The sequence below is a fragment of the Phaseolus vulgaris genome, chromosome 9, assembly GCF_000499845.2.
Source record: "Phaseolus vulgaris cultivar G19833 chromosome 9, P. vulgaris v2.0, whole genome shotgun sequence".
NCBI classification, from domain to species: domain Eukaryota; kingdom Viridiplantae; phylum Streptophyta; class Magnoliopsida; order Fabales; family Fabaceae; genus Phaseolus; species Phaseolus vulgaris.
Window position 1 is genome coordinate 1,005,243 of NC_023751.2, and position 26,057 is coordinate 1,031,299.

General features: G+C 40.0%; 2 protein-coding genes across 3 annotated transcripts; one reads left to right on the forward strand and one right to left on the reverse strand.

Moving 5' to 3' along the window:
- The first annotated feature begins 206 nt into the window (after positions 1 to 206).
- On the forward strand, positions 207 to 5,299 carry LOC137820062 (phosphatidylinositol/phosphatidylcholine transfer protein SFH6-like). Its single transcript, XM_068623841.1, has 14 exons — positions 207 to 722; positions 832 to 1,135; positions 1,446 to 1,545; positions 1,661 to 1,927; positions 2,022 to 2,099; positions 2,227 to 2,328; positions 2,427 to 2,476; positions 2,637 to 2,736; positions 2,838 to 2,936; positions 3,042 to 3,155; positions 3,460 to 3,592; positions 4,143 to 4,543; positions 4,841 to 4,915; positions 5,013 to 5,299. The coding sequence occupies exons 1-14, from the start codon at positions 689 to 691 to the stop codon at positions 5,031 to 5,033; spliced, it is 1,878 nt and encodes a 625-aa protein (XP_068479942.1). The 5' UTR covers positions 207 to 688; the 3' UTR covers positions 5,034 to 5,299.
- A 1,471-nt stretch (positions 5,300 to 6,770) lies between these two features.
- Positions 6,771 to 11,291, reverse strand: LOC137822721 (phosphatidylinositol/phosphatidylcholine transfer protein SFH3-like). 2 transcript variants are annotated; one of them, XM_068627672.1, is made up of 15 exons: positions 11,160 to 11,291; positions 10,730 to 10,881; positions 9,872 to 10,124; positions 9,638 to 9,737; positions 9,275 to 9,541; positions 8,976 to 9,053; positions 8,788 to 8,889; positions 8,649 to 8,698; positions 8,358 to 8,457; positions 8,181 to 8,276; positions 8,005 to 8,064; positions 7,824 to 7,917; positions 7,366 to 7,721; positions 7,198 to 7,272; positions 6,771 to 7,103 (listed from the first exon to the last, which is right to left on the reverse strand). In XM_068627672.1, exons 2-15 carry the CDS (start codon positions 10,773 to 10,775, stop codon positions 7,077 to 7,079), a joined length of 1,704 nt encoding a protein of 567 aa, XP_068483773.1. In that variant the 5' UTR covers positions 10,776 to 10,881; positions 11,160 to 11,291; the 3' UTR covers positions 6,771 to 7,076. The 2 variants fall into 2 exon arrangements, with proteins under 2 accessions (XP_068483773.1, XP_068483774.1); XM_068627673.1 differs by having other exon boundaries at positions 7,366 to 7,715; positions 11,160 to 11,247.
- Positions 11,292 to 26,057: the final 14,766 nt, after the last annotated feature.

Here is a 26,057-nt window from a genome sequence, read left to right on the forward strand (position 1 = left end):
GTTAGAACCGTGCTAAAATTTTTAAAAATCTAACAAATATTTTTGAATTAAACACTTCACCAATAAGTATCCTACGAGTGTTGACGTCAAGTGTCCGACATGAAAAAGTGTCCGAACCTCATTGCTAAAATATAAATTTATATAATTAGGTAAAAAATAATTAAAAAATTGTAACGATATTATGTTGTAAGAGTAAGATTATTTTTGACCAGAGACACTGAAAGACAGATGAGATGAGTGTGGTGGGTTTTGTAAAGTTAGTTGTTTGACAAAATGCCTCCCCTGAGGGAATGAAGACTGGCGCTTTCCAATTGGCTCATTCTCTGAACCTTCTCACATCCGCCACCGCCACGTGTCTGTCTACTGAGACAAGTGGGACCCACATGCTGCCTCCTTCCTTCTCCAGCTCCTATTCTTATAACACCTCCCACGCGCCCCCTCTTTCCCTTCCTCTCTCCTCTCTCTAGCTGTCGCCGACGTCAAACGCCTCTTACTTATTCTTATTTATTATTTATTTATTTTATTACCATAATCATCTTTTAATTCACCAGCAAACGCAATTCCTATACCTTTGATCGGAATCACTCACAATACAAGTGACACCTCCTTCAAATTCAATCCTATCTCCAATTCCTAGGGTTTCTGAATCCTTTATGTGTTTCTGTCGCAATTCATAATCGCAACCACAATGTCTGGTCCCCTCGATCGTTTTGCCAGGCCTTGTGAGTCTCTCTTTGGTTAATTTCCTGAATAATTGGCCCTATTTGACGTAGAATAATGTTCTTTATTCTGTGTTTGTTTCGTTTTGAGTTTGATTGTGGGTTTTGGCAGGCTTTGAGGGGTTTTCGGGCAGTGATGAGAAGAGGGAGAGGAGATCTGACTTCGAGAACTCCGAGGATGAGAGGAGGACCAGAATTGGATCTCTCAAAAAGAAAGCGCTCAATGCATCCTCCAAATTCAAGCACTCTCTCAGAAAGAAGAGTAGCAGGAGAAAGAGCGATGGCCGTGTTAGCTCCGTGTCGATTGAGGACGTTCGCGATTTTGAGGAGCTGCAAGCTGTGGACGCATTTCGCCAATCTTTGATCATGGACGAATTGCTCCCTGAAGCGTTTGATGATTACCATATGCTGTTAAGGTAATTCATGGTTTTTAATTTGTGGTTGTCATCATCCTTGACGTTGCGGAAAATTGCAGCTGATGCGGCCGCAGTTGCTGTTGCAATGCGGCCGCAGTGAGTTCGAAAACCTAGATGATGTGGCTGAAATTGCTGCGCGGAACGTTTTTAAAACCGTTATAGCTCAAGAATTTCAAGAGCAAAAAGTACTACACATAGAACTGATGTTCTTGAAAAAGAAGAGAATGAAACCCTGGTTTGGTGTTGAATTTCTTGTATGATTTTGGACTAATGAACTTATACCTGACTTTTCTTAATTGTCATTTTAAAGATTTCTGAAAGCGAGGAAGTTCGATATTGACAAGGCAAAACATATGTGGTCTGACATGCTACAATGGAGGAAGGAGTTTGGCGCGGATACTATTACGCAGGTAGATGTAGTTGGAATTTGACACATGTGTATGGCTTCTGCTTTGGCAGGTGTTTGGTGCTGAGACAAGATTACGCTGAATGATCTCCTTACCTACTGTTTTGGGCTTTTGTCAGGATTTTGTGTTCGAAGAGTTAGATGAAGTTGTGAAGTACTATCCACATGGCCATCATGGCATTGATAAGGAGGGAAGGCCTGTTTATATTGAAAGACTAGGAAAAGTTGATCCAAACAAACTTATGCAAGTTACAACTATGGATAGATACGTGAAGTACCATGTTCAAGAGTTTGAGAAAGCTTTTGCAGTAAAGTTTCCTGCTTGCACTATCGCTGCCAAGAGGCACATTGATTCTAGCACCACGATCTTAGATGTCCAGGGAGTGGTATGTTGCCTGTAATTATTCCTCTCTGTGTTATTTTTAACTAAAGGCCTATAACGTACGACTAACATGTTTGTTATATAATTGACATTATCAGGGACTTAAGAACTTTACCAAGTCTGCCCGGGAACTCGTTACACGATTGCAGAAAATTGACGGTGACAATTACCCTGAGGTGTGTTATCTTGTTCCCTGTGTAATTATTACTTTATTTTTGAATGCTGATTTCATCTGTTATTGAAAATCTGGAAGATGCTATACTATGGTTACTGTGACTAATGATTCTTTTATTAGCGATACAGACCCTTTGCCAGATGTTTATTATAAACGCTGGGCCTGGATTTAGGCTGTTGTGGAGCACTGTCAAATCTTTTCTCGATCCCAAAACAACTTCCAAGATTCACGTATGTAAAAAGTCCATTTTCTAGCTATGTAGAGATCTGTTTAATGATGTTATAAGATTTCTGAAGCTGTTTGATATTTCTTTTGAAACATTACTTAGGTTCTTGGAAACAAGTACCAAAGCAAATTGCTAGAAGTAATAGATGCCAGGTACTTAATGGCTCTATTTTTTATATGTCTATTATAATCTGCATGTCATAATTTTTTGTATTTATTTATTTTTTCTTTTCCTTGATTAATACTTCATTGCCCTTGTACAATTTACACGACCCTTTTAGATTCCTAATATACTATTTTGCACATGATGAAGTGAGTTGCCAGAATTTCTGGGAGGTACCTGCACCTGTGCAGATCAGGGAGGTTGCCTTAGATCTGATAAAGGGCCCTGGAAAAACCCGGAAATATTCAAGGTTATATGCTGTTCTTGGTTGATTTTTGATAGTTTATATGCTGTAATATGTTAGTTTCACTTGTAATAGGCTGACAGTTGATACGTGTGAACTCTACATAGATGGTTCTCAATGGTGGAGCATGGCGGTCAAAACAAGTTGTAAAAGTTCTTAACAATGAAAGAAAGGTTATTGTGTATGCTAAGCCAGGATACCCAATGGTACTTTTTTTTAATGGAACCAAATTAATACCATCATAATCATACCTTTCTTCAATGTCCATTTTATCACCTATCATATTTATTTTTATTACGTCTACCAAACAGGTAAAAGGCAGTGATACATCCACTGCTGAGTCAGGGTCAGAAGCCGAAGATATATCCTCACCAAAAGCAATGAGGAGTTATTCACACCTTAAGCTGACCCCTGTTCACGAGGAAGTAAGTTTTGACTTATTAGAGAAGTTGTTATGATGTGTGCACCGTCTCCTGCCTTGTTAAAGTAGGAATGTTTGTGGATTGGATTGGATCAACTTTGGTAGGAAAGCAATTGATCTAATCCCATCAGTTTCTTATTTTACCATCCTGTCATTTTGGTTTTAAATTCAAATTCGATCCAATTAATCTGATCAAAAGCAGTTGGATTGGTCTTAGTCTTTTGGTATAATGAGAACTAATTCAAAGTATCTGATATCATTTCGAGGATTGCCCTGTGTTCTGTCCTAAATATACGCTTTGTTGTCAGGCTAAAATAGTAGGAAAAACAAGCTATGCCAGTAACTTGTCTGGATATGATGAATATGTTCCAATGGTAGACATACCTGTTGATGCTGGTTGGAACAAGCAAACCTCCCTACAGAGGTCTTACACCTTGAAAGGTTAGTGACTTATGGCCTGGTATTTATTGATGTACACATTAATTCATATACTCGAATGTTTCTAAAATCATGGTATTTTGATAGGGTTTATTCTCCTTGCCTTGGGTTGTTGTTGGCTTATTATTTGTACCTTAGATTTGTGGTGATTGTGTTTGCGTCGAGACTGTCACTATAACTTTCAATTATTGATAAACTTGTCTTTGAATTTGGGATTCCGTGATTACATTGAGCATGTATATCTGTGTACTATAAATTATTTATCTGGTAAGCTTAATCTCTTCAATATAACAGTCTTCTTGCTATTTGTGCTAACGCTAGAGTTTTTGCGGTCTCTGCGTTGAGATATTCAACTACTGGATCCTTGACATATACAGAGACTGTCTGAACTTGAAAGTTAATAGTAGGCTGTTAGAGTCGTAGAGAGATCTAAACAATCCCTAGAACTTGTATCTAAGAGTATTATCTTTGTTGCTAAACAGTGCAACTTGCCTTGTGGATTCAAATTGTTTGATGCAATTTTCTCCAGAAACTTAATTTAATTTGAATACAGGAGCATCTTCTCTTCCTGTCACTCAGAAAACTCCAGAGGGACTTCAAGCTCGTATTTGGGTAGCACTGTCTGTCTTTTTCTTGACTGTATTAACTCTTTTACGTCAAGTTGCATACCCTGTGACCAAGAAATTTTCTGCATTATCATCTAATGATGATAGGAGTACTTCAGAACCACCTACTGACACAACAAACATGGAAGTTCTTCCTACATCCTCAACTCCACAATGTACAGAAGAAAATCTCCTTCCTTCCATGCTGAAAAGGTTGGGTGAGCTTGAAGAGAAAGTTGATACACTCCAATCTAAACCATCCGAGATGCCTTATGAGAAAGAAGAATTATTGAATGCTGCTGTATGCCGGGTGGATGCTTTGGAAGCTGAGTTAATTGCTACTAAAAAGGTAGGATGCTTACGTTATTTTCTACTTTTTGAAGATTGTTGCATCATGCCGTTGCTCTCTATATTTATGGGGTACATGTGTAAAGCATTAAGGTGTATCCATGTCTTCTTTTTCCTATTTTGTAATCTAAAACTAAAAAATGTCATTTACAGCATAGAAAATATTAACATCTGCATGGAATTGAGGTTTGTTTGTGCATTCCAAAATGACAAAATAGGGGGAAGGTATGAAAAATACGGTGTCTAATTGATTGCTTACCCGAGTCCCTAACATTTGGATCTCATGAATTCTACATAGGCTCTTTATGACGCGTTAATGAGGCAAGAAGAGCTGCTTGCTTACATCGACAGACAAGAAGAAGCCAAGTTGCGGGTAAGTTGGCAACTGTATCTTTTGAATAAAGTTAAAACCTTGACATGCATCTGATTTTTTACATTTGTGTTTCCTTCATTGTCTGTGTTTTATTCAGAAAAAGAAGTTTTGCTGGTGAGATTTATTACTGGAAAGAGATTCTGCAGAGGATGTCTCATAGCACGGTTGTTCTTAAGGAATGTTAACCTTGCACATGATGTAACCCTGACAACTGATTTTCAGTATAATGAGTTAACATAATGGAGCATTGTTTCTTTCAACGTGTGTATATTCACAATACTGTCTTTGTTGGCTTGTGAAACACTAGCCTTTTTTTTTGTTATCGTTACACTCATCTATCCGTGTTTGCCTTTGTTAGTGGAAAAGCTCTTTTCTTTTTTTCAATCTCTTGCAGTGTACTTTTGCTGAGTATTTTCAGTAACGCTAAAGCACTGGCATACAAACTTACACTAGAGTTTCATAAATGATTTCACTCCTATACTGTAGACGTGTCAAGTCAAAGCAAATTCAGTTAGTAACCTATTTTTTGAGAGGAAAATCTGTCGGTGTAATTTCTTGAAAATGAAAAATTACGTCTGAATGGTCAAGTTTGAGATTAGTTATAAGATTAGGTAACTCAATCAAGACTTAGTATCAAATAAGTGTTTCACAATCACTATTTTTCATCACATAGAAGTAGTGTTTAGATACACAATTTGGTTTTATATTTTTATTTAATATTTTAATGAAGGCGTAACTTTTGTTTTTGTTTTTATTGAAGTTGTAAATAGTCTTGCACGACTTGGTAAACATAACTTTTGTTTTTTTCCCATTGAAAAGCACAACTTTTTTGTCTTGGCTGATTCACCCCTAATCATATTAATTCAAATTCGCACCCAACCTACATTACTCACCTAAATGTATGTTTTATTTTTAATGATTTAAATTTTTTTGACTTTCATCAGTCAAATCACAAAGTTGTGGATATATAAACTTGGAACTAATATGTCACTTTTGGATTTCATCATTAGGAAGTTTATGTGAACATCATAAATGACTTTCTGAATATCAAGATCCATAAACAAACATAAATGAATTCTAAATCTCATCCTTAACATCATTTTCAGCACAACATTTTGAATATGAAAATCCTGAACTCATAATTCACTCCTGAATATGGCCATTTGAAAGCTTAATTGAAGTATAAAAATAACTTTTGAAATGCAAAATATATAACACTCATTTTTGGATTTATGTATTTGTAAGTAAAAATGAAACTAAAAACAATGTTGGATTTTAAATTTTGTATTGGATGCATGTCTTAGATGAGGGAGAAATTGCCTTGTGTCTTTTGTACTGAAGTCGGACAATTTCAATACAAAATTAAGACACAAACGTAACAAAAAGACAAAAAGTCATGCTTACAAAAAAGAGTCATGTACCATAAAAGTAATAATGCAAAAGATAAAAGTTGTGCTTACCGTGCATAATTTAAGCACAACTTAGGTAAAAAAGAAAAGTCGTGCACCTTAAAATAATAGTAAAAAATAATATAAAATGAAATTGCACCTTAAAATAGTTGTAGGTAAAAAAGAAAAGTCGTGCACCTTAAAATAACAGTAAAAAAATATAAAATAAAATTGCACCTTAAAATAATAGTAGGTAAAAAAGAAAAGTGGTGCACCTTAAAATAATAGTAAAAATATATAAAATAAAATTGTATGTCGTAATTTCAAAACACAATTAACTTATTCTCGTAGTTAATGCTAAATTTTCTTCAAGAAATTACATCAAAATGTTGTTAATTTTGAAGTCATCATTTTTATCTAATGTTGTCAATAAATTGATTAAGGATATGATGGTGTGTCAATTGAAGTGAAAGGGAGAAAATATATTTCATGATTATGTGAAGGCACAACATACTTCCAAAAACATCTGCATATGAAATTTTAAGATGATGCAGCCAAAGGGTTGCATTGATAAGACAAGTTTTGTTATTCTCAACGGATTAAAGCTGGATAATCTGATTTTTTTTGTTAAAAAAAGATGGAATTTTCAAACATATGCACAATTGTCTAGGAATGGCAAACTTTGCACAGGTTTTTATTAAAATATTGATAGGCAGTCGAAATAGAAAGCCTCCAAGTTTACAACTCTTCCTGATGCAGTAAACTATTTGACATCAAGCAGCAAAACAGCCGAAGCGGAACTGTAATCACAAACCAAAAAAGTGTGTGAATAAAAGTAGTCAATAGATAAACCTATAGAAGAAATTATGGAAATATATGTCTGGTATGACATACCAACTTCTTCTTCTTCCTTTTCTTGTCAATTTGAGCTTGGAGTTGTCCTTGTCGAGCAAGGGCATCTTCAAGTGCCTAAAGCCGAAATAGAAAGCCAAATAAAATACCAAGTTGAAATATAACGGAAATAACACCATGGAATTAAAATAAGAAGGAAAAATTGTAAACCTTTTTGGTTGCAACCAAGTCTTGTTCCAGAGTGGTGACTCTGGTTAGAGCATTATTCAGCACTTCCTCCTTTTCGGGTGGCATGACAGATCTCTTGTTGAGGACAGTGACTTTCTCTTCCAGTTCACCCATGCGCTTCACAAAGCTCATGTAATCATTGCATGAGAAGGTGGCTGCTTTCATCATACTGCTCTCATAATATCCTGAACTGCTATACAGTGCTGCTTCATTGAGTTTCCTTGGCATGTTCTTTGTCATGCGGATCATGGTTACAATCCCCATAATAAAGGCCATGATTCCACCAACAAAGTGATTGGTATTCAGATCAGACGTCTTGCTAGCAAAACAATCTGCACCTTTACCAAGTTAAATTTATAGTTTCAGCAGAAGTAACAACAAATATGTATTATTATATTACGGAACATTCATTTTTATGTAAAATACTTTAGAAAGTTCACCTTTGTCATTCTGTATTAATTTATTCCAAGATGAATCGACTGGCTTGCCAAGCACAGGGACAAATTCCTCATATTTGTACACAGGCTTTGCCACCTGCAATATATATTATAAGGGCAATCTTAAAAACAATATGGCAGTATAGAGAGAAATTTTGATTTACATTTCGTCAACGGAACTTACTTTTGGAGATAAACATGGCACATCAACATTATATGTCTCTGGAACTGATTCTTTGTTTCCCTTGATAATATAGGCCAAAAAAGTATACTAAGTTATAAAATATTCTGACAAATAAATACCAAGAGTTTGACTACAAAGTTTTGCAGTTTGAAATTGCTACAAGGTTGGAAACTTACTACATTTTGATGTGCTGTCTCATCTTCTATGACTGTTTTCTCCGCAATCCCGGACAAGGTTTGTCTCTTGCATTTGCCCTCACCATTTTGAATCATCTAATTCATCAAGAACAAAAATACTTTATTGTTTTTCTTTGCCACTTGACTAAAGAAATTTATCCTGCAGCAGTAAACTACCTTGATGATATCTGGGTCATTCCATGGCCCCTTGTCAGAAAGCATGCAACCACCTTTATCTGCACAAGTACAAGTACCACCCAAGAATTCTGGAAGTTCGCTGGTAAATAGGATAGACAACTGAGGTGTTATTTATAGTCTTTAGGAGTAATTCCAATGACATAATGGAAGAACATATTTAATATTTGTATATATATAAATCCACGTATTTGATCATGAAGAGTTAACATTACTCAATTCATAATTACGTACTTGATGCAAATGAAATACTAGAGAGGAGATAAATTTAACCTGGCATCAATGATTTCAAGCAACTTGCTCTGGTATTTGTTACCAAGGACCTGGTCAATAAATCATTACCCTGTTCAGTGTCCCTCATTAACTGAAATCAACTTGGTTTTTAATTGATTAACATTCTAAAAATGTTTACATGGATTTTTGCAGTGGTCTTGGGATCTAGGAATGACTTAACGGTGCTCCACAAGAGCCTAAATCCAGAACCAGCATTGATGATGAACATACGGTTCAGTGACTGTGGAGAAAAAAAAATTCAATTAGGGTAAATTTAGAAAGCGTTCAAACTGTTTCCAAGCCCATATAGATAAAATAAACCAGTACCTCAGGGTAGTTGTCACCATCAATCTTCTGAAGCCTCTGGAGGAGATCTCTTGCTGCTTTGTTCATACTTTTAAGACCCTGAGCAAGTGTGCTAGTTAGCAACTGTATGAAACTTGTTTCCATTTGAAAAAATAATTACAGTTGATGGTATGCACCACAGATAATTGGAATGGACATTGCCTTGTTAAATTTATAGTGACTATCATTTAAGGTGTAACTATTGTTCTTTTGTCATATTGATTATTCTTGGGCAGAGGGGTTGATTAACTGAAATATGTCCCTAAAATTTGTATGCATACCACTCCTTGCACATCCAGAATAGTTGTGCTTTGGTCAATGTGCTTCTTTGCTGCAATGGAACAAGCAGGCAACTTAACAGCAAAGGTCCTCTCAAACTCCTTTACGTGGTACTTGAGATAACGATCCATTGTTGTTACTTGCATCAGCTTGGTAGAGTCAACCTGACCCAACTTTTCAATGTAAACAGGTCTGCCATCCTTGTCAACCCCATGATGCCCTTGTGGGTAGTACTTTAGAACCTCATCTTGTTCAGTGAATTCAAAATCCTTTAAGACAAAAAAACTATGATGAGATACATGAACAAAAAGTCACACAAAATATCACAGCATGAAAAGTGAGTTTCCTTTTCAGCAGAAGAATACCTCCGAGATAGTGTCAGCACCAAATTCCTGCCTCCACTTAAGCATATCTGCCCACATTTGTTTTGTTTTCTCGATGTCAAACTTCCTTGCTCTCAAGAATCTGGATCATCATACAGTTAAATTATGGCCATTAGAGTGTGTAATTAAGGTATTAAACAAAGTTAATTTACTCATAGAAGAGCTAGTGAGTAAATAAATAAATCTATGAACAAGAAAACTATTTCACGGGGCCACCTTAGCATCACATGGTGATCATCATGTCTTGAGGGCAATAGTTCTTCCAAGATAAGTGCTTGGCGAAAAGCATCAACAGCTTGCAACTCTTCTGCATCAAGATCATCCGCAATAGAAACAGACATAACCCTGCTGTGCCTCCTCCCCTTCTTGGTAAGGGAACTCCTGAACTTAAATGAGGCGCTCATGGCCACCTTCTTGAATGATCCAACCCTTTTCTTCCTTTCATCGTCAGAATGTTCACTTTCATGACCTGTGCTTGCAAGAAAATAAAATTTACCCACACAAGTTTGAATAAGATAATTGTAAAAAAGAAATTCACGCTCTAAACATCTTCATCCGCTTCTGTTGTATCTGTGTTCCATTAACAACCTTGGCAAAGGTCAACTACATATTTTTCCCATACCATACATCTGGATCTATAAATACTTTCTGTTTGTTATCCAACCAAGCAATTAATTAATGAATAGCAGTATAGCACTGAATGCATTATTTGTAGCAAAGTTTATATCCTTACAAATTTTACAGGTTCATTAATTATGTAAACCACTAACATTAATCAGTTGTTTTTGTTTGGAACTCTACATTAAAGTGTTTTTGCAATGGAAACCAAACCACAGAAGAAGTCAGCCATATGCACATTTCTACCATGACCCCATTTCTACAAACGGAACATCTAAATGTGATGATAGCCTGCAAATTTCTCATTATGGTGTACCATTCCACATTCTAGCTAGTTTAAAGTGGATGAAGATTTCACTGTGCGTGCATAAAATAAAGTGAATGCAGACAAAGAAACTGCAGAGAAGATGTTGTGATGAAATGTGAATATGAAATTCAAGGAATTATTATACCAACCTAGTTTCACGGGTTGGTCAACAGGTGCGGGCATGATTTCAGCCATGGTTTATAAAATTTTCTTACACACAGGAGCAAAAAGTAGCCTTAAGGCAGATTAAAGTCAGGTACTGTAATACATCAATAGCCCACAATGGAGCTTTCACGTACACCTGCAACATATAGCCGTCAAAAACGTGTCAAGAAGCTCCAAAAACCAATGCTTGTACAACAAAACAATCATATTAACCATCTGTATATCTGGCATGCATGAAAAAGGAGAAAAAGAAAGAAAGATAGATATCTCAAATCTTAACGATCAAATGCTTCTCATGCATGCACTTAAAAATCACATTCATCGCCCATAAAAAAGTGGTTCAAGTCAATGAATATGAACATGATATTATCATAGCTAATGAAGAAGGGGACGAAAGGATATCTTAGAGCATACCTTGACTCAAGAATGTAGGGGTTGCAAAAACAAAGTGATCGAGAAGCGTAAATATATGGTTTCCCAATAAATCTCTCAAAGTGGGGGCACGTTGGGATATTCAAAGGCTCAAAGTTGGTGGAACCAGTAGACAATTTTAGACTTTGCTATTTTTTTTTCTCTCTTGTTTATTCATTGTCATTTTCTGTTGAAGAGGTCTTGATTTGGTGATTCTTTGGCCTTGCGAAATGCAAGCCACTCTGTTGCTTCACCATCACATGTTATTCCTTCCCACTCATATCCATTCTTACATTATCACCATTGTTTTCTTCCACACTTTTATGCAAAAACTCTACCATTCATGTTTACCATGTTGACTTTTGGAGGATCACAATAACAACAACACAAAGTCATCAATTTGCTCATCTAATTAACACCACTCCTTCAATAACTTTGCTTCCTAAAATTAGTTATGTAAACCTTTATTATATTAATAGTTCCACACTTTGTTTAGAAGTTAGTTTTTAAATGATAATATATATATATATATATATATATATATTGATTATTTTAAAGGATTAGGGTGGAGAAATCTTCTTCCAACATAAATTATAATATAGAATATTTTTAGCCATCCTTTTAAAAGGTTTTTTTTCCAAAGGATATGTTTTTAATAATTTCTTTAACTATATTTTTTATCTTTATTTTTAAATTGGATTGTAATATATTTATGAGAAAAGTATCGGTACTTAAAATTTATAATAAAGGTTTAAATATGATAAATATGCAGTGAACTTAAAAATAGTATATAATGTGCTGAGATAATTTACTAAAGGTTAGGAAAAAAGAATGATGACTTTTAATTCAATGTAGAAAAGATTTGAGTTTAAACAATATTTACAAAGAAGAAGAGTATATTTACGTCATCTTTCATCTCCCCCATAAAATTATATTTAAATAAAAGATTCCATTTCTATTTAATTATGTTTTGTACAAGTAGATTAAAACAATAGTGCAGGCAACACACCTTATAATGTATTTTTTTCTCTCTCTAATACATACTTTATTTTATTATTGCTTTAAGTTCATTTATAAAATTAAGAATGAGACACAATTATTAAATAAGGTTCACTCTTCAAAAAAAGATTGACTTCTAATAAATTTGAATGAAGCAAGAGAGAAACTGATCTTATTATAGCTTTCCCTTTCCTTAAATAATCATAATAATAAAAACTAGGGAAGGGATATATATATATATATATATATATTAATATATATAATATATATAATATAATATGGAGATCCACTCATATTCATGTCATGCCTCCTACCACTTCCTATAAATTATAATTAGAACAAACATTATCTTAGCATTTTTTTTATATGGACATGGTGATAGGTATTGTTTATTTACTTTCAATAGTAATCCTACATTGGAAATACAACAAAATAATATAAGGCATGTGAATTAAGGGCACTTATAATCCATTTTAAAATCGAATTTTGAAAAATTTATTTTCAAATAAGAAGTTTTCAAAAGTTTTACAATATAAAATCCTTCTCATATATTTAGATGGTTAGATAGTAACAAATTTATGAGCCATCTATATATAAAAAATGTTTTGTCTAACCTTAACGTGATAAATATGTTCACTTCTTTCTTTCTACCTAAAAAAATGTGGAGACTTATTTATCAATGAATCTTTTATGTGTACCAACCAGTCCTCGGTCATCGACTCCAAAAAAGACCTCAGACATCGGATATCAGTGTCAGATAGTAAAGATGAGCCATGTAAGCTGGGTCCCATAAGCAATATGAGTTAACATAAGGGTAACTCTCAGATACAAAGAGAGAGCCTAAGTCACAAGGGATCCATGCAGGGTGTATGGCGCATTTGGGCGCGACACAAGTAAACAACCCTTGGAGGCGCTAAGGCCTGTTAGGGTTAGGGTTTCCATGGGAAGACTGCATGCATGGCACGTGAATACTTAGGGCACTCATAGAACAGATGGCCCCACAACATTGGTGCATGAGTTGGTACCTTGGCGGCCATTCGGTTAGTTGTTGCACTCCAGTAAAGGAAAGTCCTATGTGCTAGATTACGCTAAGATTGTGTAATAACGGCGCAGGGACATTCTCCAAGGATCCCTAGACATGGGTAACAGAACAAAAGTAAACCCTAGTTACAACCTATATAAATGGTGCTAAGAACCCTAACAAGGTACACCATTTCTAAGACTGAAACTACTTTATACACTTACTGTTTCTTTGCCCCAGTACTGACTTGAGCGTCGAAGTGCAAACAGCCGCCAAGGCACTCATTGTCTTTGCAGGTGATAGATTCTTCAACCAAGGAAGTTCGATTCTCAGGCGGAGACAGGCGGGCCAAAGACTGCCGTTCGAGTCAACCGACAAACGAGTCAATTGACGAGAATATTTGGCGCCCACCGTGGGGCCCGATAAAACAAGGTCCCGCTCACAATCGTGTTAAGAGCTTACCAACAATATGAGGAGTACGAGGCAAGGATCTGCTGCGCCCTCGGGAGGGGACAACGTCACCATGAAACAAATCATCGAGACCATGCGTGCCCTCCAGGAAGCGGTAGCGGCATCTAGGGTCGACATAGTCGCGTCACAGGCAAACAATGAAGAGCTGCACAGAACCAATTTGAAACTGCGCAGGAGTTTGTAACAGGCAGGGGAGCGCGCAGTGGATGAGCATGCCCCACCCATACCACCTAGGGCACGCCCCATGCCGTTCTCTTAGGCGATCATGGATGCTGTGTTACCAGTCACGTCCATGGGCCCGAAAGTCACCTTCACAGCGTTCCACACCCAGATGATGCTTACAGGAGGATATGATGTTATGTACTGCAGTTTATGAGCACATTGGTAGGCGCAGCGTTGGAATGGTTTGTCAGTCTCCCTGACGGACACATTACTACCTTCGACCAATTTGCAATGTTGTTCAGAGAGCAGTACCTTATCAACAGGGCTCCCCCTCCGATCTCTTATGATGTCTTTGACATAAAACAGTACCAGGGAGAGTCCTTGAAAGAGTTCTTGAACAGGTTTGGGGTCCAAGTGGTGAGGCTAAACACCAAAGATGAAGCCATGACGGTGCATGCCTTCACCAAAAGAATGTTGCCAGGGCGCCCTTTAGTGATTCGTTGCTTAGATATTGTCCGAAGACATTTTGCGAGATCAGGCGTCATGTTATGGCGCACATCGTCGCGGAAGATCGAGTCACAGAAAAATGCGGCAGCGTCGGTCCTGTCCGACCTCGAGCAACAGGTCAACCTCAACCCATAAGGATGCATGAGGCAACAACAAAGAAGAAAGGCTCAGGAAAGCAGCAACCATATGAGACAAGGAAGCCCTAGACTAAGGGACGCACAAGGGGGGACGCGCCCCCCAAGCACAATTTTCGTGTAGAGCTCAAGGAGCTGATCACTATCCCTAACATAGCGGTAAGGCTGAAGATGCCCCCAAAGACTAACAAAAACTTGGGGCCCAGCAAGAATGCTTGGTGCGAATTCCACCAAGCCTATGGCCACGCCATACGCAAGTGCTTGTCACTGGGGTACCAATTGGACAAACTAGTGAAGAGCGGCTTCTTGAAGGACTACCTCTTAGAGCCGCAGGGGGATCAAGCGTCAGCAACCACGGGAGGAGATCAGGGGCACGAGGTATCCATTCATGGTGAGATCAACACCATCTCTGGAGGGTTCTTAGGAGGAGGATGCACCGCCTCCCAGTGGAAGAAGTATGCACGAGAGGTGATGGCAGTAGAGGTACAGGAGGCAGGTCAGACTCCCGATGTCGACCTCGTCTTCACCAAGGCCGACCGCTAGGACATCGTTCCACATGACAATGATCCGGTGGTGATTTCGGTAGTGACAGCAGGAAGGAGGGTGCATTGCGTCCTCGTGGATCTGGGAAGTTTGGCTGATGTGATGTTCTGGTCGACCTTCAACAAGTTGCAGTTGTCTTCAGACCAATTGAGACCTTATACCGGTTTCTTGTATGGTTTCGCTGGAGACCAGGTGGAGGTGCGTGGACACATAGAGCTGAGGACGACCTTCACAGATGACACAACTTCACGCACTGCAAACATCAGGTACCTCGTTGTTAACGCTCCATCAGCCTACAATATACTTTTGGGTAGACCTGCTTTGAACAGGATTGGAGCAGTGGCCTCTACAAGGCACATGAAGATGAAGTTGCCTTCCCTCAAGCACTATCAAGTTTGATCAAAAGGAGGCTAAGAAGTGCTACGAGAATAGCCTCAAGACGAAGAGAGGAGTGTTCGCTGTTACCACTCAACCTCCGAGGGAAGAAGGGGTCACCCGCGCAGAGATCGCTTGGGAGAGACGACCCGAACCTGTCGAAGACGTGTTAGAAAGGGAGATCGGCGGGAAGAAGTTCAAGCTTGGCAAATCACTAGGCCAAGAGACACAGAACCAAATCGTCGAAGTCATAGCTTGACACCTGGATGCTTTTGCATGGTCTGCCTCATAAATGCCTGGCATAAATCCTGACTTCTTGTGTCATCGTCAAACTATGGACCCCCAGGTCTGACCTGTTTGCTAGAGAAGACGCAAGTTCAATGACGAGAGGCGTAAGGTCGCCAGAGAAGAGACATAGAAGTTGCTCAGTGCTGGTCACATCAGGGAAATTCAGTACCCTGAGTGGTTGGCAAACGTGGTGTTGGTGAAGAAGGCTAGCGAGAAGTGGAGAATGTGCGTCGACTTCACAGACCTCAACAAGGCCTGTCCGAAGGATTCCTACCCACTGCCCAGTATCGATGCTTTGGTAGACAGCGCATCTGGTTGCAGACTACTCAGCTTCCTGGACACCTTTTCTGGTTACAATCAGATCAGGATGCACCCCAAGGATGAGTGCAAGACATTGTTCATGATAGAGTTGTCTTGTTATTGTTATAAGGTAATGCTCTTTGGGCTTAAGAATGCAGGCACAACCTACCAGAGACTGATGGACAGAGTACTAGTGCCCTTGATAGGGAGGAATGTCCAAGCGTATGTGAATGACATGGTGGTCACCTCCCAGCAAAGGGAAAACATGTAGCAGATTTAGAGGAGCTATTCACCATAATAGCTAAGTACAGGTTAAAGTTAAACCTTGAGAAGTGTGTGTTCGGGGTAGAAGCAGGCAAGTTCTTTGGGTTCCTACTCACCGAACGTGGGATAGAGGCGAATCCTGAGAAGTGCGCTGCGATCATAGCAATGAGGAGCCCGATCTCAGTAAAGAAGGTGAAGCAATTGACAGGACGCATGGCCGCTCTGTCCAGGTTCGTGTCAGCAGGAGGAGATAAGGGGCATCCCGATTTCCAGTGTCTGAAGAGGAAAAACAGGTTTGTATGGACCAGGGAGTGCGAAGAGGCGTTCCTTAAGCTAATGGAGTACCTGGCCAGTCCACCGGTGTTATGCAAGCCACAACTGGGTACTCCACTTTGTCTGTACTTTGCAGTTATAGAGCGAGCGATCAGTTTGGTCCTGGTGCAAAAGCAGGACCAAGTGCAGAAGCCAATCTACTTTGTTAGCAAAGTATTGCAGGGGCCTGAAGTGAGATGCCAAGCCATAGAGAAAACAGCTTTGGCAGTAGTGTTCTCAGCGCGAAGACTTCGCCACTACTTCCAGAGCTTTACAGTGATAGTGATGACAGACCTTCCCATTCGCAAGGTCTTACAGAAGTCGGATGTTGCAGGAAGGATGGTGCGTTGGGCAGTAGAGCTATCAGAGTTTGACATGCAATATGAGCTACTGATTGAGCAGGCCTTGCGGTTTGCTTTCAAGGCCAGTAACAACCAGGCAGAGTATGAGGCCCTGATCGCTGGAATGCTGTTGGCTAAGGAGATGGGTGCGAAGGGTTTGTTGGCAAAGAGTGACTCTTTGTTGGTCACGGGTCAAGTCATAGAAGAATACCAGGCCAAAGATCCACAAATGGCCGCATACTTAGAGTACGTCCAGATTTTGAGGGATACGTTTGAGGCGTTCGAGCTAGTACACGTCCCCAGAGAACATAATGCCCGAGCTGACTTGCTAGCAAAGCTCGCCAGTTCGGGCAATGGAGACAGACAAAGGACTGTCATTCAGGAGACCCTGAGGACACCTCGAACTGCCACATATAGTACAACAGAAGTCCAGCAGATCAGCACTTCGGAAGAGGTGAATAGGAGTCATCGGCGTTAAAAACGCCAGAATAAGCGCGTACCCAGTTGCTGGGGAGAAGTCGTTGCAAGTTTGCCTGGTTGAAGTAGGAGAGACCTGGATGAAATCCTACCAACGCTACTTGGTTGATGGGATACTCCCGCTAGAGCCTACAGAGGCTAGAAAAATCAAGAAAAATTCGAGCAAGTACACCTTGATCGATGGAAAGTTGTTTAGACATGGGTTCACTCACCCTATTCTGGTATGTGTAAGTGGTGAGCAGTGCACGCGCATTATGGCAAAACTCCATGAAGAGATACGCGGGAGCCACATCGGCGACTGAACTCTCTCATCAAAGGCCATTCGTGCAGGATGTTATTGGCCAACCATGAGGGAAGATGGCACAGGATATGCACAACGGTGCAAGCAGTGCCAGCAACATGCTGACTGACACAAGGCGCCTCCAGAAGAACTCAGATCGATCTATAGCCCATGACCGTTTCATACGTGGGGGATCGACATTCTGGGGCCTTTCCCTTTAGCGGTGCGGCAGATGAAGTACCTCGTGGTAGCCATAGAATACTTCAAAAAGTGGATAAAGGCTGAGCTAGTGGCACAAATCACAACCCACAAGATCTAACACTTTGTGTGGAAGAACATAGTATGCCACTTTGGAATCCCAAAGCGTTTGGTATCTGACAATGGCACCCAGTTCGCAAGCCAACAGTTGGCCAAGCTATGTACGGAGCTGGGAATAAAGCAGATGTTTGCATCAGTCGAACACCCCCAGACAAACGGGCAGAGAAGGTTCCTAAAATTATATGGGCTTACCACACTACTTCCCCGTCCACGACCAAAGAAACACTCTTTAGCTTGGTGTACGGTTCATACGCAATGATTCCTGTAGAGATCTAGGAGAACTCGCCACGTTTCCAGAACTTCGTGGTTGAAGAGTCTAATGAAGAAATAAAGGTGAACCTGGACCTACTGGATGAAGTAAAGGAGGAAGCAAGAATCAAGGCTGAAGGGTGAAGTACAAGTACTGCTCCAAGCTGAGACCTCGGCAGTTCCAGGTCCTCGACCTGGTAATGCGAAAGGCCCACCCATACCAGCTAGAGAACAAGTTATCTCCCAAGTGGACTGGTCCCTTCAGAGTGACAGAGGCCCTTCGGAATGGAGCATACAGGCTCGAGACATTAGAAGGTGGAGCGATCCCTCATACATGGAACGCAACTAACCTTAAATTTTATTTCAGTTGAATTATTGCATTGTACACAGTTTTTAGGGGACACTCTTTTTCCCTTATAAGGGTTTTTTAACGAGGTTACCCAATAAAATTCTAGTTATTCAGTTAAAAGAATATATCTTCAAAGCATTTTGTACAGTGCAATTACGAACCTTTCACTTGGGTTAGAAATCTCAAGATTGGGATAGGATGGTTCGCAGAGAACGCCTCCCTCTTGAGTAAGAACGCCAAGGTTGAACAGTATGGTTCTCCAGTTAAATCCTCCCTTGCCTTAAGGGGCGAGGATGGGGGCAGTTACGAACCTTTCACTTGGGTTAGAAATCTCAAGATTGGGATAGGAAGGTTTGCAGAGAACGCCTCCCTCTTGAGTAAGAACACTAAGGTCGAACAACATGGTTCAACAGTTAAATCCTCTCTTGCCCTTATGGAGCAAGGTCGAGGTTAGAAATGTGAACTTCTCCCTTGTTTGTAAGTCAAGGTCGAGAATGGCATGGTTCACTAGTATCACTAGTAAGATATCTCCCTTGTCCTCCGAGGCAAGGATGAAATCGGCAGGAAAATCTTTCCCTTACCTTGCAAGAAAAAGGTCAAAAACAACAAGTGAGGGTTTTCCTTATCTTCGTACAACAAAGGTAAGGCCAATTAAGAGTTTGCACGCACACCATCGATACCTGAAGGCAATGAAGGTCGCAAGAAGGTAAAACCGGCAAGGGGAAGCGTGCTACTTAAGGTGTAAATATGCGTTAAAGCGTTGTTAGCAAAGTTGGTGCAAAACACGGCTGATAACGACCAAGACAAGAAAGCAAATTAAAGAAGAACAAGTTTCATAGATAAGAATGTACAAATTAAAATTGTTCATAAAACGAGTAAATTACAACAAAGAAAGGGTTACTCCTTGGCCACTAGCTGCCCATCAACGACCCGCTTCGTCACATCAAATTGGGAGAGATCCATCCCATGATGCACGCAGGCAACCTGGGCTATGGCATCTTCGAACCCAACACCATAAGCATCAGCGACATCGTTGGTAAGCTCTTCCTCAGTCTACTTGAAGAGCTCGACCTTGTGGGCTAACTCCCCCTCTAGTTGGCCAAGTTGGACCTCTTGTTGAGTGGCCCTTTCCTCCAGCTTGGCCATCTTGGCCTACGTTTCTTCAGCCTTCTCCTTCAGCTCGATAACCTCGTTCCGAAGGGGCAGAATCTTTGATTGGGCGAGAAGGGCCTCCTGAGATTTCTCAAATAGGAGCTTCTTGGTCTCCTTCTCGATTTGGCGAAGATCTGCCAACTCCTGGTACAAGGCAGTCTTGTGCTAGGAGAATTTATTGGCTTGAAGGGTTGATTCCTCTCTCAGCTTCGAAACCTCAGCCTTCAGTTCGTGTGCTTGAGTTGAAGCGCGACTAGATGCGATGAGGAAGGCTCCAAGAAAGGTTTGGAGAACCTCTTGGAGGAAGGAGGGCAGATCAACTGTAGGGGGCACGCCATGACCACCTCCAGGGGTGCTCTCCCCCCGCCTTCGAGCGCTATGAGTTCACAGGGAGAGGAAACACTGAGAGGGTGGTCCCTGAAGGATGGAGTGTTGCCATATGAAGCCGAGTGGGATGGAGCCTCGACGTCAGCCCCCCTCTTCCTCTTGAAGACGAGGCCTGTGCAGGTATCCTCATCTTCAAAAGCAGTGGCCTCCACCACCCCTTTCTACCTCTGATCAATGGGGCTGGTACAGGAGAGTCTGGAGCAAAGGTAACAGGAGAAGGAGGGGCCGTAGGGGTTGAGGTACCCACGTCGGCAAAAGCAGCCTTGCAACGAGGGACCAACTCGGCTAGCTTGTTCCTTTTCTCTTCATTAAGCACCATATCTGCACAAGAAAATAGAAGTGCATGAGAAGCAAATCAACAAACCAGTAGACAAGAAAGGGCAGAGTTGAACACAATACCAGTATAACTCTTGAGGGCCTTAGGGTTAAACTCAAGTTTAAGCAGCTCCATCGTGTTAAATGGTGCTTGGAGGCCAGAGAGGAGGTTGCACATCTCCCGCTCTTGAGAAGGAAGGTCCTCGAGGCATCTAGGCTTATGGAGATTGGTCTTCTCCGCCCAGTAAAGAGGAAACCCATCTAAGAGAGTGAGGTCCCTCCTATTGCACCGCACTTTGAAGAAGTGCTTCTTGAAACCCTTGTAGGACTGCTGGAAGAGTGTCAGCAACACCCTCCTAGCGACACCATTGAAACTGACCCACAGCTTCTGGCTCGGGCTCTTCTTCTCCAAGAAGTAGAGGAACACGTCTACTGATGGCGTGTGGCCAAGGCAGTGGCACAGGATAGCGAAGGCCCTCACCAACGCTCAACTGTTAGGGTGTAGTTGGGCGAGGGCAACATTCACCTCAGTGAGATGGGCTCGCTCGAACGGGATGAAGGGAAGTCGTAGTCCAATTCTTCGAAAGACCGTGGAGTAGACGAAGAAGAAAGGTTCTCAGGGTCTGAAGACTCGTCAAAACACACCAGTTCACCTACCTTACAGGGCACCATCCTCGCGAACTTATCGTGGTCTTTACCAAAGACATGCGATTTATGGGAAGTTTGTTTCTTCCTATAAGCGGCTATACTGGCAAGGGAAGTAAAGCTGGAGGTCTCCTTTAAAAGGGCGTAAGGTGCCCAACGATATAGGGACTGGTAATCAGGGGTAGAAGAATGAGGGTTTGGTGTCGAAGGTGTAATTGAAGTTGGGTTAGAATTTGAAGTGGAGGTCGGAGAAGGGTTCCGTTGAGCCATCTTAATAAGGGGAGCTAAAACAAAAGAAGAAAAAATGAAACCTTAGAAGAAGAAGATGGGTGTGACTCTGGAAACCGAGAAAACCAGAGACTCAAAATTGAAGAACAGAGAAACGAAAAATATGGAAAACATAAATAGTCCCAGAACAGTTATAACATGTTATGAGCGTCGAAATCATAAAACAGAGGTAATCAAGAGGTTAAAATCATACCTTTGATCAGGTAGGGTTTGAAGGTATAAGTTGTCGAAGAGGACGAGAAAGCGTTTTCGAGAATGAGAAATGTTCGAGAAATGCTTAAGTGAAGTAATGAAACAGTGAAGGAAGTGTAGGGGGTTTAAGGGTTTAAACAGTATACGAAGAAGCGCAAGTGCCAACGAGTGATGACCATTGATCTTGCCACATGTACGCTGATTGAAAAAATATGGTGAGACATCACTTCGGTGCACTGTTCACGTCCTTTCACCCAGTGCCACGTAGGTCGTCCCAGGCGATCACTTAAGTCTCTTCGTTGAAGCAAGTTACAGCTTGAGACTGGGGGGCTTGTGTACTGACCAGTCCTCAGTCATCGACTCCAGAGAAGACCTCAAACATTGGACATCGATGTTAGATTGTAAAGATGGGCCACGTAAGCTGGGTCCCATAAGCAATATGAGTTAACATAAGGGTAACTCCCAAATACAAAGAGAGAGCCTAAGTCACGAGGGATCCATGCACACAGGGTGTATGGCGCATTCGGGCGTGACACAAGTAAACAACCCTTGGAGGCGCTAAGGCTCGTTAGGGTTAGGGTTTCCAAGGGAAGACTGCATGCATGACACGTGAATACTTAGGGCACCCATATAACAGATGGCCCCGCAACATTGGTGCATGAATTGGTACCTTGGCGACCATTTTGTTAGTCGTTGCACTCCAGTAAAGGAAAGTCCTATGTGCTAGATTACGCTAAGACTGTGTAATAGCGGCGCAGAGACATTCTCCAAGGAACCCTAGACATGGGTAATAGAACAGAAGTAAATTACGCTAAGACTGTGTAATAGTGGCGCATAGACATTTTCCAAGGAACCCTATACATGGGTAATAGAACAGAAGTAAACCCTAGTTACAACCTATATAAAGGGTGCTAAGAACCCTAGCACGGTACACCGTTTTTGTTAGTTAAGTGAGATTTAAATGATTTTATAAGTGAATACGCTCCTGCTTTAAATGCTTTGACCAAGATTTGAAAGCTATAAATAGTTTGTTAATGTTTTATAACAAAGGACAAGAAAGAAAAACAGATTTGAGTTTTTCAAAGATTTGAGTTTTCACTTTGAGCTTTGGTTATTCAAGAGAGAAGTGGAATATGATTACTCTGTAATTGATTTCAGTTGATTCTGTAACAGTGTAATTCGTTCTAAGAACTTTGTACATTCTGGTGTTGTAAAGCCAAGAAGGGTTGTGTGCTCTTGAGGTTGTCAAGATCAAAATTCTTGGTGTGTGTGTGCTGAGCCAAAGGAAGTGTGTTTCTTGAGGGGATCAAGGTCACTTCTTTGGTAGTGTGTGTATGTAATCTGGTTTTGATTACCTAGTGGATTCCTAGTGGTTTCTGGGAAACTGGATGTAGCTCTTGGTTTAAGAGTGAACCAGTATAAACTGTTTGTGCATCTCTCTCTTCCTTAAACTCTTTAAATTCAGTTGTTGTTATTTTTACTGGTATAAACAACTGATTGTTTTTCTGGTGCTTAACTGTTTTGAGCATTGTTTCTTGGCTAACTGAATTCCTAATCTGGTTTCTTGCAAAGAATTTCATTCTAGACTAAAAAGTTTGTGAAAACCCCCTTTAAACAATTCACCCCTCCTCTAGTTTAAAGCCATACATTCTAACACTCCTCTCCTTGTGGACTCCTCGCAGAGTCCTCACGCTTGAAGGTGGAGGGGAGAGCACTCTTGGGGGTGACCAAGTACCTTCTGCCCCTGAGCTTCCCGTTATTGTATGGCACTAAATTGGCAGCATAACAATACCTTCAAAGGGGCTGGCCGAACCTCCCCATTTCCACACTCTTCATGCACCTTCAAGGTCACCACACCTCTTAGGAGGACCTTGTTCATCTCCTCCATTAAGCTTCCGCACCATCTTCCACAAACATCCAAGAAGAGCTCATAGGAAATCCATCATTTGGTATCATGAGCTATGGTTCTTCAAAGATGAGTATCTCTCTGTGTCTTTTCTTTTGAGTTCTTCTTATTTCCTAGTTGTTCATCTTGATTCCATATTGTCTTGCTGTTTTAATTTTTGTTTTGAATTGGTGTGCTGTTTGGAATTTTCAATCGGTGCATCTTGTTCAATTGTTCTTGAGCAATCTTTGTTCAATTTTTGGTAGGATTCCATATAGTTTGTGTTGCTGTTTTTATTTTAGGTATTTGAGTCCTTATTGCAATTTTAATTGGTTCATATTGTGTTCATTTGAGTCTTTTAATTTCTGAATCTATATGTGTTTTGTCTAGTCATGTTTCTTCCAAAAATGTCATCAAATCCAAGTAGTACTTTTTTTTGGCTTATTTGTTTCTTGTTTTTGGTATAAATGCTTGATCTGAATCTGCTGTGTTTTTTATCCTTTGGTGCTTTTTATTTTTAGCTTGAGTTCATATTTGTGTTTAGATCTACACAAATTTCATTTCACCAATTCCATTGTGTTTCTTTTGGTATATCTTGCTGTTTTTATTTCCAGATTTACAGAATCCCCTGTTTTGCATAACTCTGTGTTGGCTGTTTTGCTTAAGAAAATTATTTTCCACATAAGAAAATTCTGAGCCTCTGGATTTTGCAAGATTGAGGTGTTAGAGAAAAGACAAAAAAAAAAAAAATTCAGTTAAAAAAAAAATAGAAAAAAATGATAAATATTATAAAAACAGTGTGCAATCCTGACGCTACAACTGGCGTAACTGAGCACTGATTTTAGAAAATTTATTAAAAACAAATGGTGCATGCGTTTGGAGTGAAACTAACGCCAGAATTTTTTTAAGATCTTGATTTGTTTGCATATAAATTTTCAGAAGCAAATATTAAAAGGCCAGCTCATCATAAATCAGTGAAAATCACGCTCTCTGGACCACAACAATTATTTCAGTGGTGCTGTTTTTTATTTTGAAATCAAATCTAGTGCTATTCTATAGGTTCCATTTTGTGTGCCATCCTTTCTTTGAGTACCTTTTTATTTTCTTGTCTAATTTCATTGGAACTCTTTCTAGTTGTCACTTTTAATTCCATTTGTGTGGTACTGTTTTTCAAATTAATTTGTTTCTTGCTTTAATTCTTTGACCTCTAAGCTTGGTGGTGGATTAATTATCAATTGGTACTTGATTGAGTGGGAATTGACTTGAGGGGAGTCTAGTTTGCTTAATAGGTGCTGGATTGAAGAATTAATTACCTAATTCCAAGAGGAACAAAGGCAAGGGACAGAAACAACACCTTCTAAATACACCACATACATTGGAAGGCCCAACAAAGAAGAGACAACAAAAGAAGTGCAAATAGAAAAATCAACAAAAGGGAGTTCATCTAATTTCTTTCAACTTAACTCTTGTTAATTACTTGTTTAATTACGCAATTAGACAGTGAGTGTGTCTTCAAGGGCTCCAAGTGTCCAAGAAGCCTCACCTAGGGCCGACTAGTTTAGAACTATCTAGCTTAGCAATTGTTAATTGCTTTAATTGCATCTCTTTGCTTTAATTAGCTACGCTTATTAATTGTCTTTGTATTGTTTAAAGCTTTGTTAAATTTGCTTGGTTGATTAGATAGTTTGTATTGTTTCTTGCATTCAAAATTTGATTTCTCCAACTTGATTGTGTTTTAAGTGGTTTACTAAGAGAAAGATTTGTGTGAAGATTTGGAGGGATAGTTTTTGGCTAAGGCAAGACTTGGTATTTAAGTAGTCCATTGTGACTCACCTCTCTTACCTGGAAAACTACCTTCTTTAACTTCCCTAATTTTTCTCAAAGTAAAACACTTCTATACACAAAACTCTAGTCATGTCTTCTCATTCTGCAAAGTCTATGGAAAGTGATATGAAGTCCATAAAATCCCTTTTGAAACAACTTGCAAAGGATGTTCAACTCATTTCCTATAGACAATTGGAGAACGAATCTAAAATCAATGAACTAACTAGAGCAAAGGAAGAGAAATCACAAAATTTAAAAAAATCTCATACTCATGCATCTCATTCAAAAGAAGATGAGTCTCTAGGGGAGGGTAGCCTTAGAATCAATGACTATTACCAACCACCCCCTAGAAGAAATAGGCAAAGGGAGCAAGAGGGCCCAAGGGAGGTTAGAGTAGACCTACCTCACTTCCATGGTAAGGAGAACGTACTTGGCCATGGACCTAGTGATAGGTCCTAGACGCTCTAGTCTCCCTCCTAGACGCTCCCTTTCTAGACGTCCTTCATCTTGGGGTAGACGCTCTTCACCTTGTGCTAGACGCTCCCCACTTGGCTCTAGACGTTCTAGACTTGGCTCTTGTCTTCCATGGGGTGGTGAGCTTGGCCCTCCTCCATCATAGGTACTTTTACAAAAGAAAGTTGAGGCTTTGCTTCTTGGTGATGTCTTTGTTCACGGTGATGGCTTTCTCCATGGGAAAGATGATGATGCCTCCTCCTTCTATAATCTTCTCCATGGCCGTGAGCATTGGAAGAATCTTTGGAATAATGCCTAGAAGAATTATGTCTTCCATGAATGGAATGTGAAGATCTTTCTTGCTTCAATT

Coding starts and splice junctions, on each gene's coding strand:
- LOC137820062 (XM_068623841.1), top strand. CDS start 689: ATGTCTGGTCCCCTCGATCGTTTTGCCAGGCCTT. Junction 1,546..1,660: donor GCGCGGATACTATTACGCAG/GTAGATGTAGTT, acceptor GGCTTTTGTCAG/GATTTTGTGTTCGAAGAGTT. Junction 2,100..2,226: donor ACGGTGACAATTACCCTGAG/GTGTGTTATCTT, acceptor TTAGCGATACAG/ACCCTTTGCCAGATGTTTAT.
- LOC137822721 (XM_068627672.1), bottom strand. CDS start 10,775: ATGGCTGAAATCATGCCCGCACCTGTTGACCAACCCGTGAAACTAG. Junction 9,738..9,871: donor GATCACCATGTGATGCTAAG/GTGGCCCCGTGA, acceptor ATGATGATCCAG/ATTCTTGAGAGCAAGGAAGT. Junction 8,699..8,787: donor AGACCACTGCAAAAATCCAT/GTAAACATTTTT, acceptor TTTATTGACCAG/GTCCTTGGTAACAAATACCA.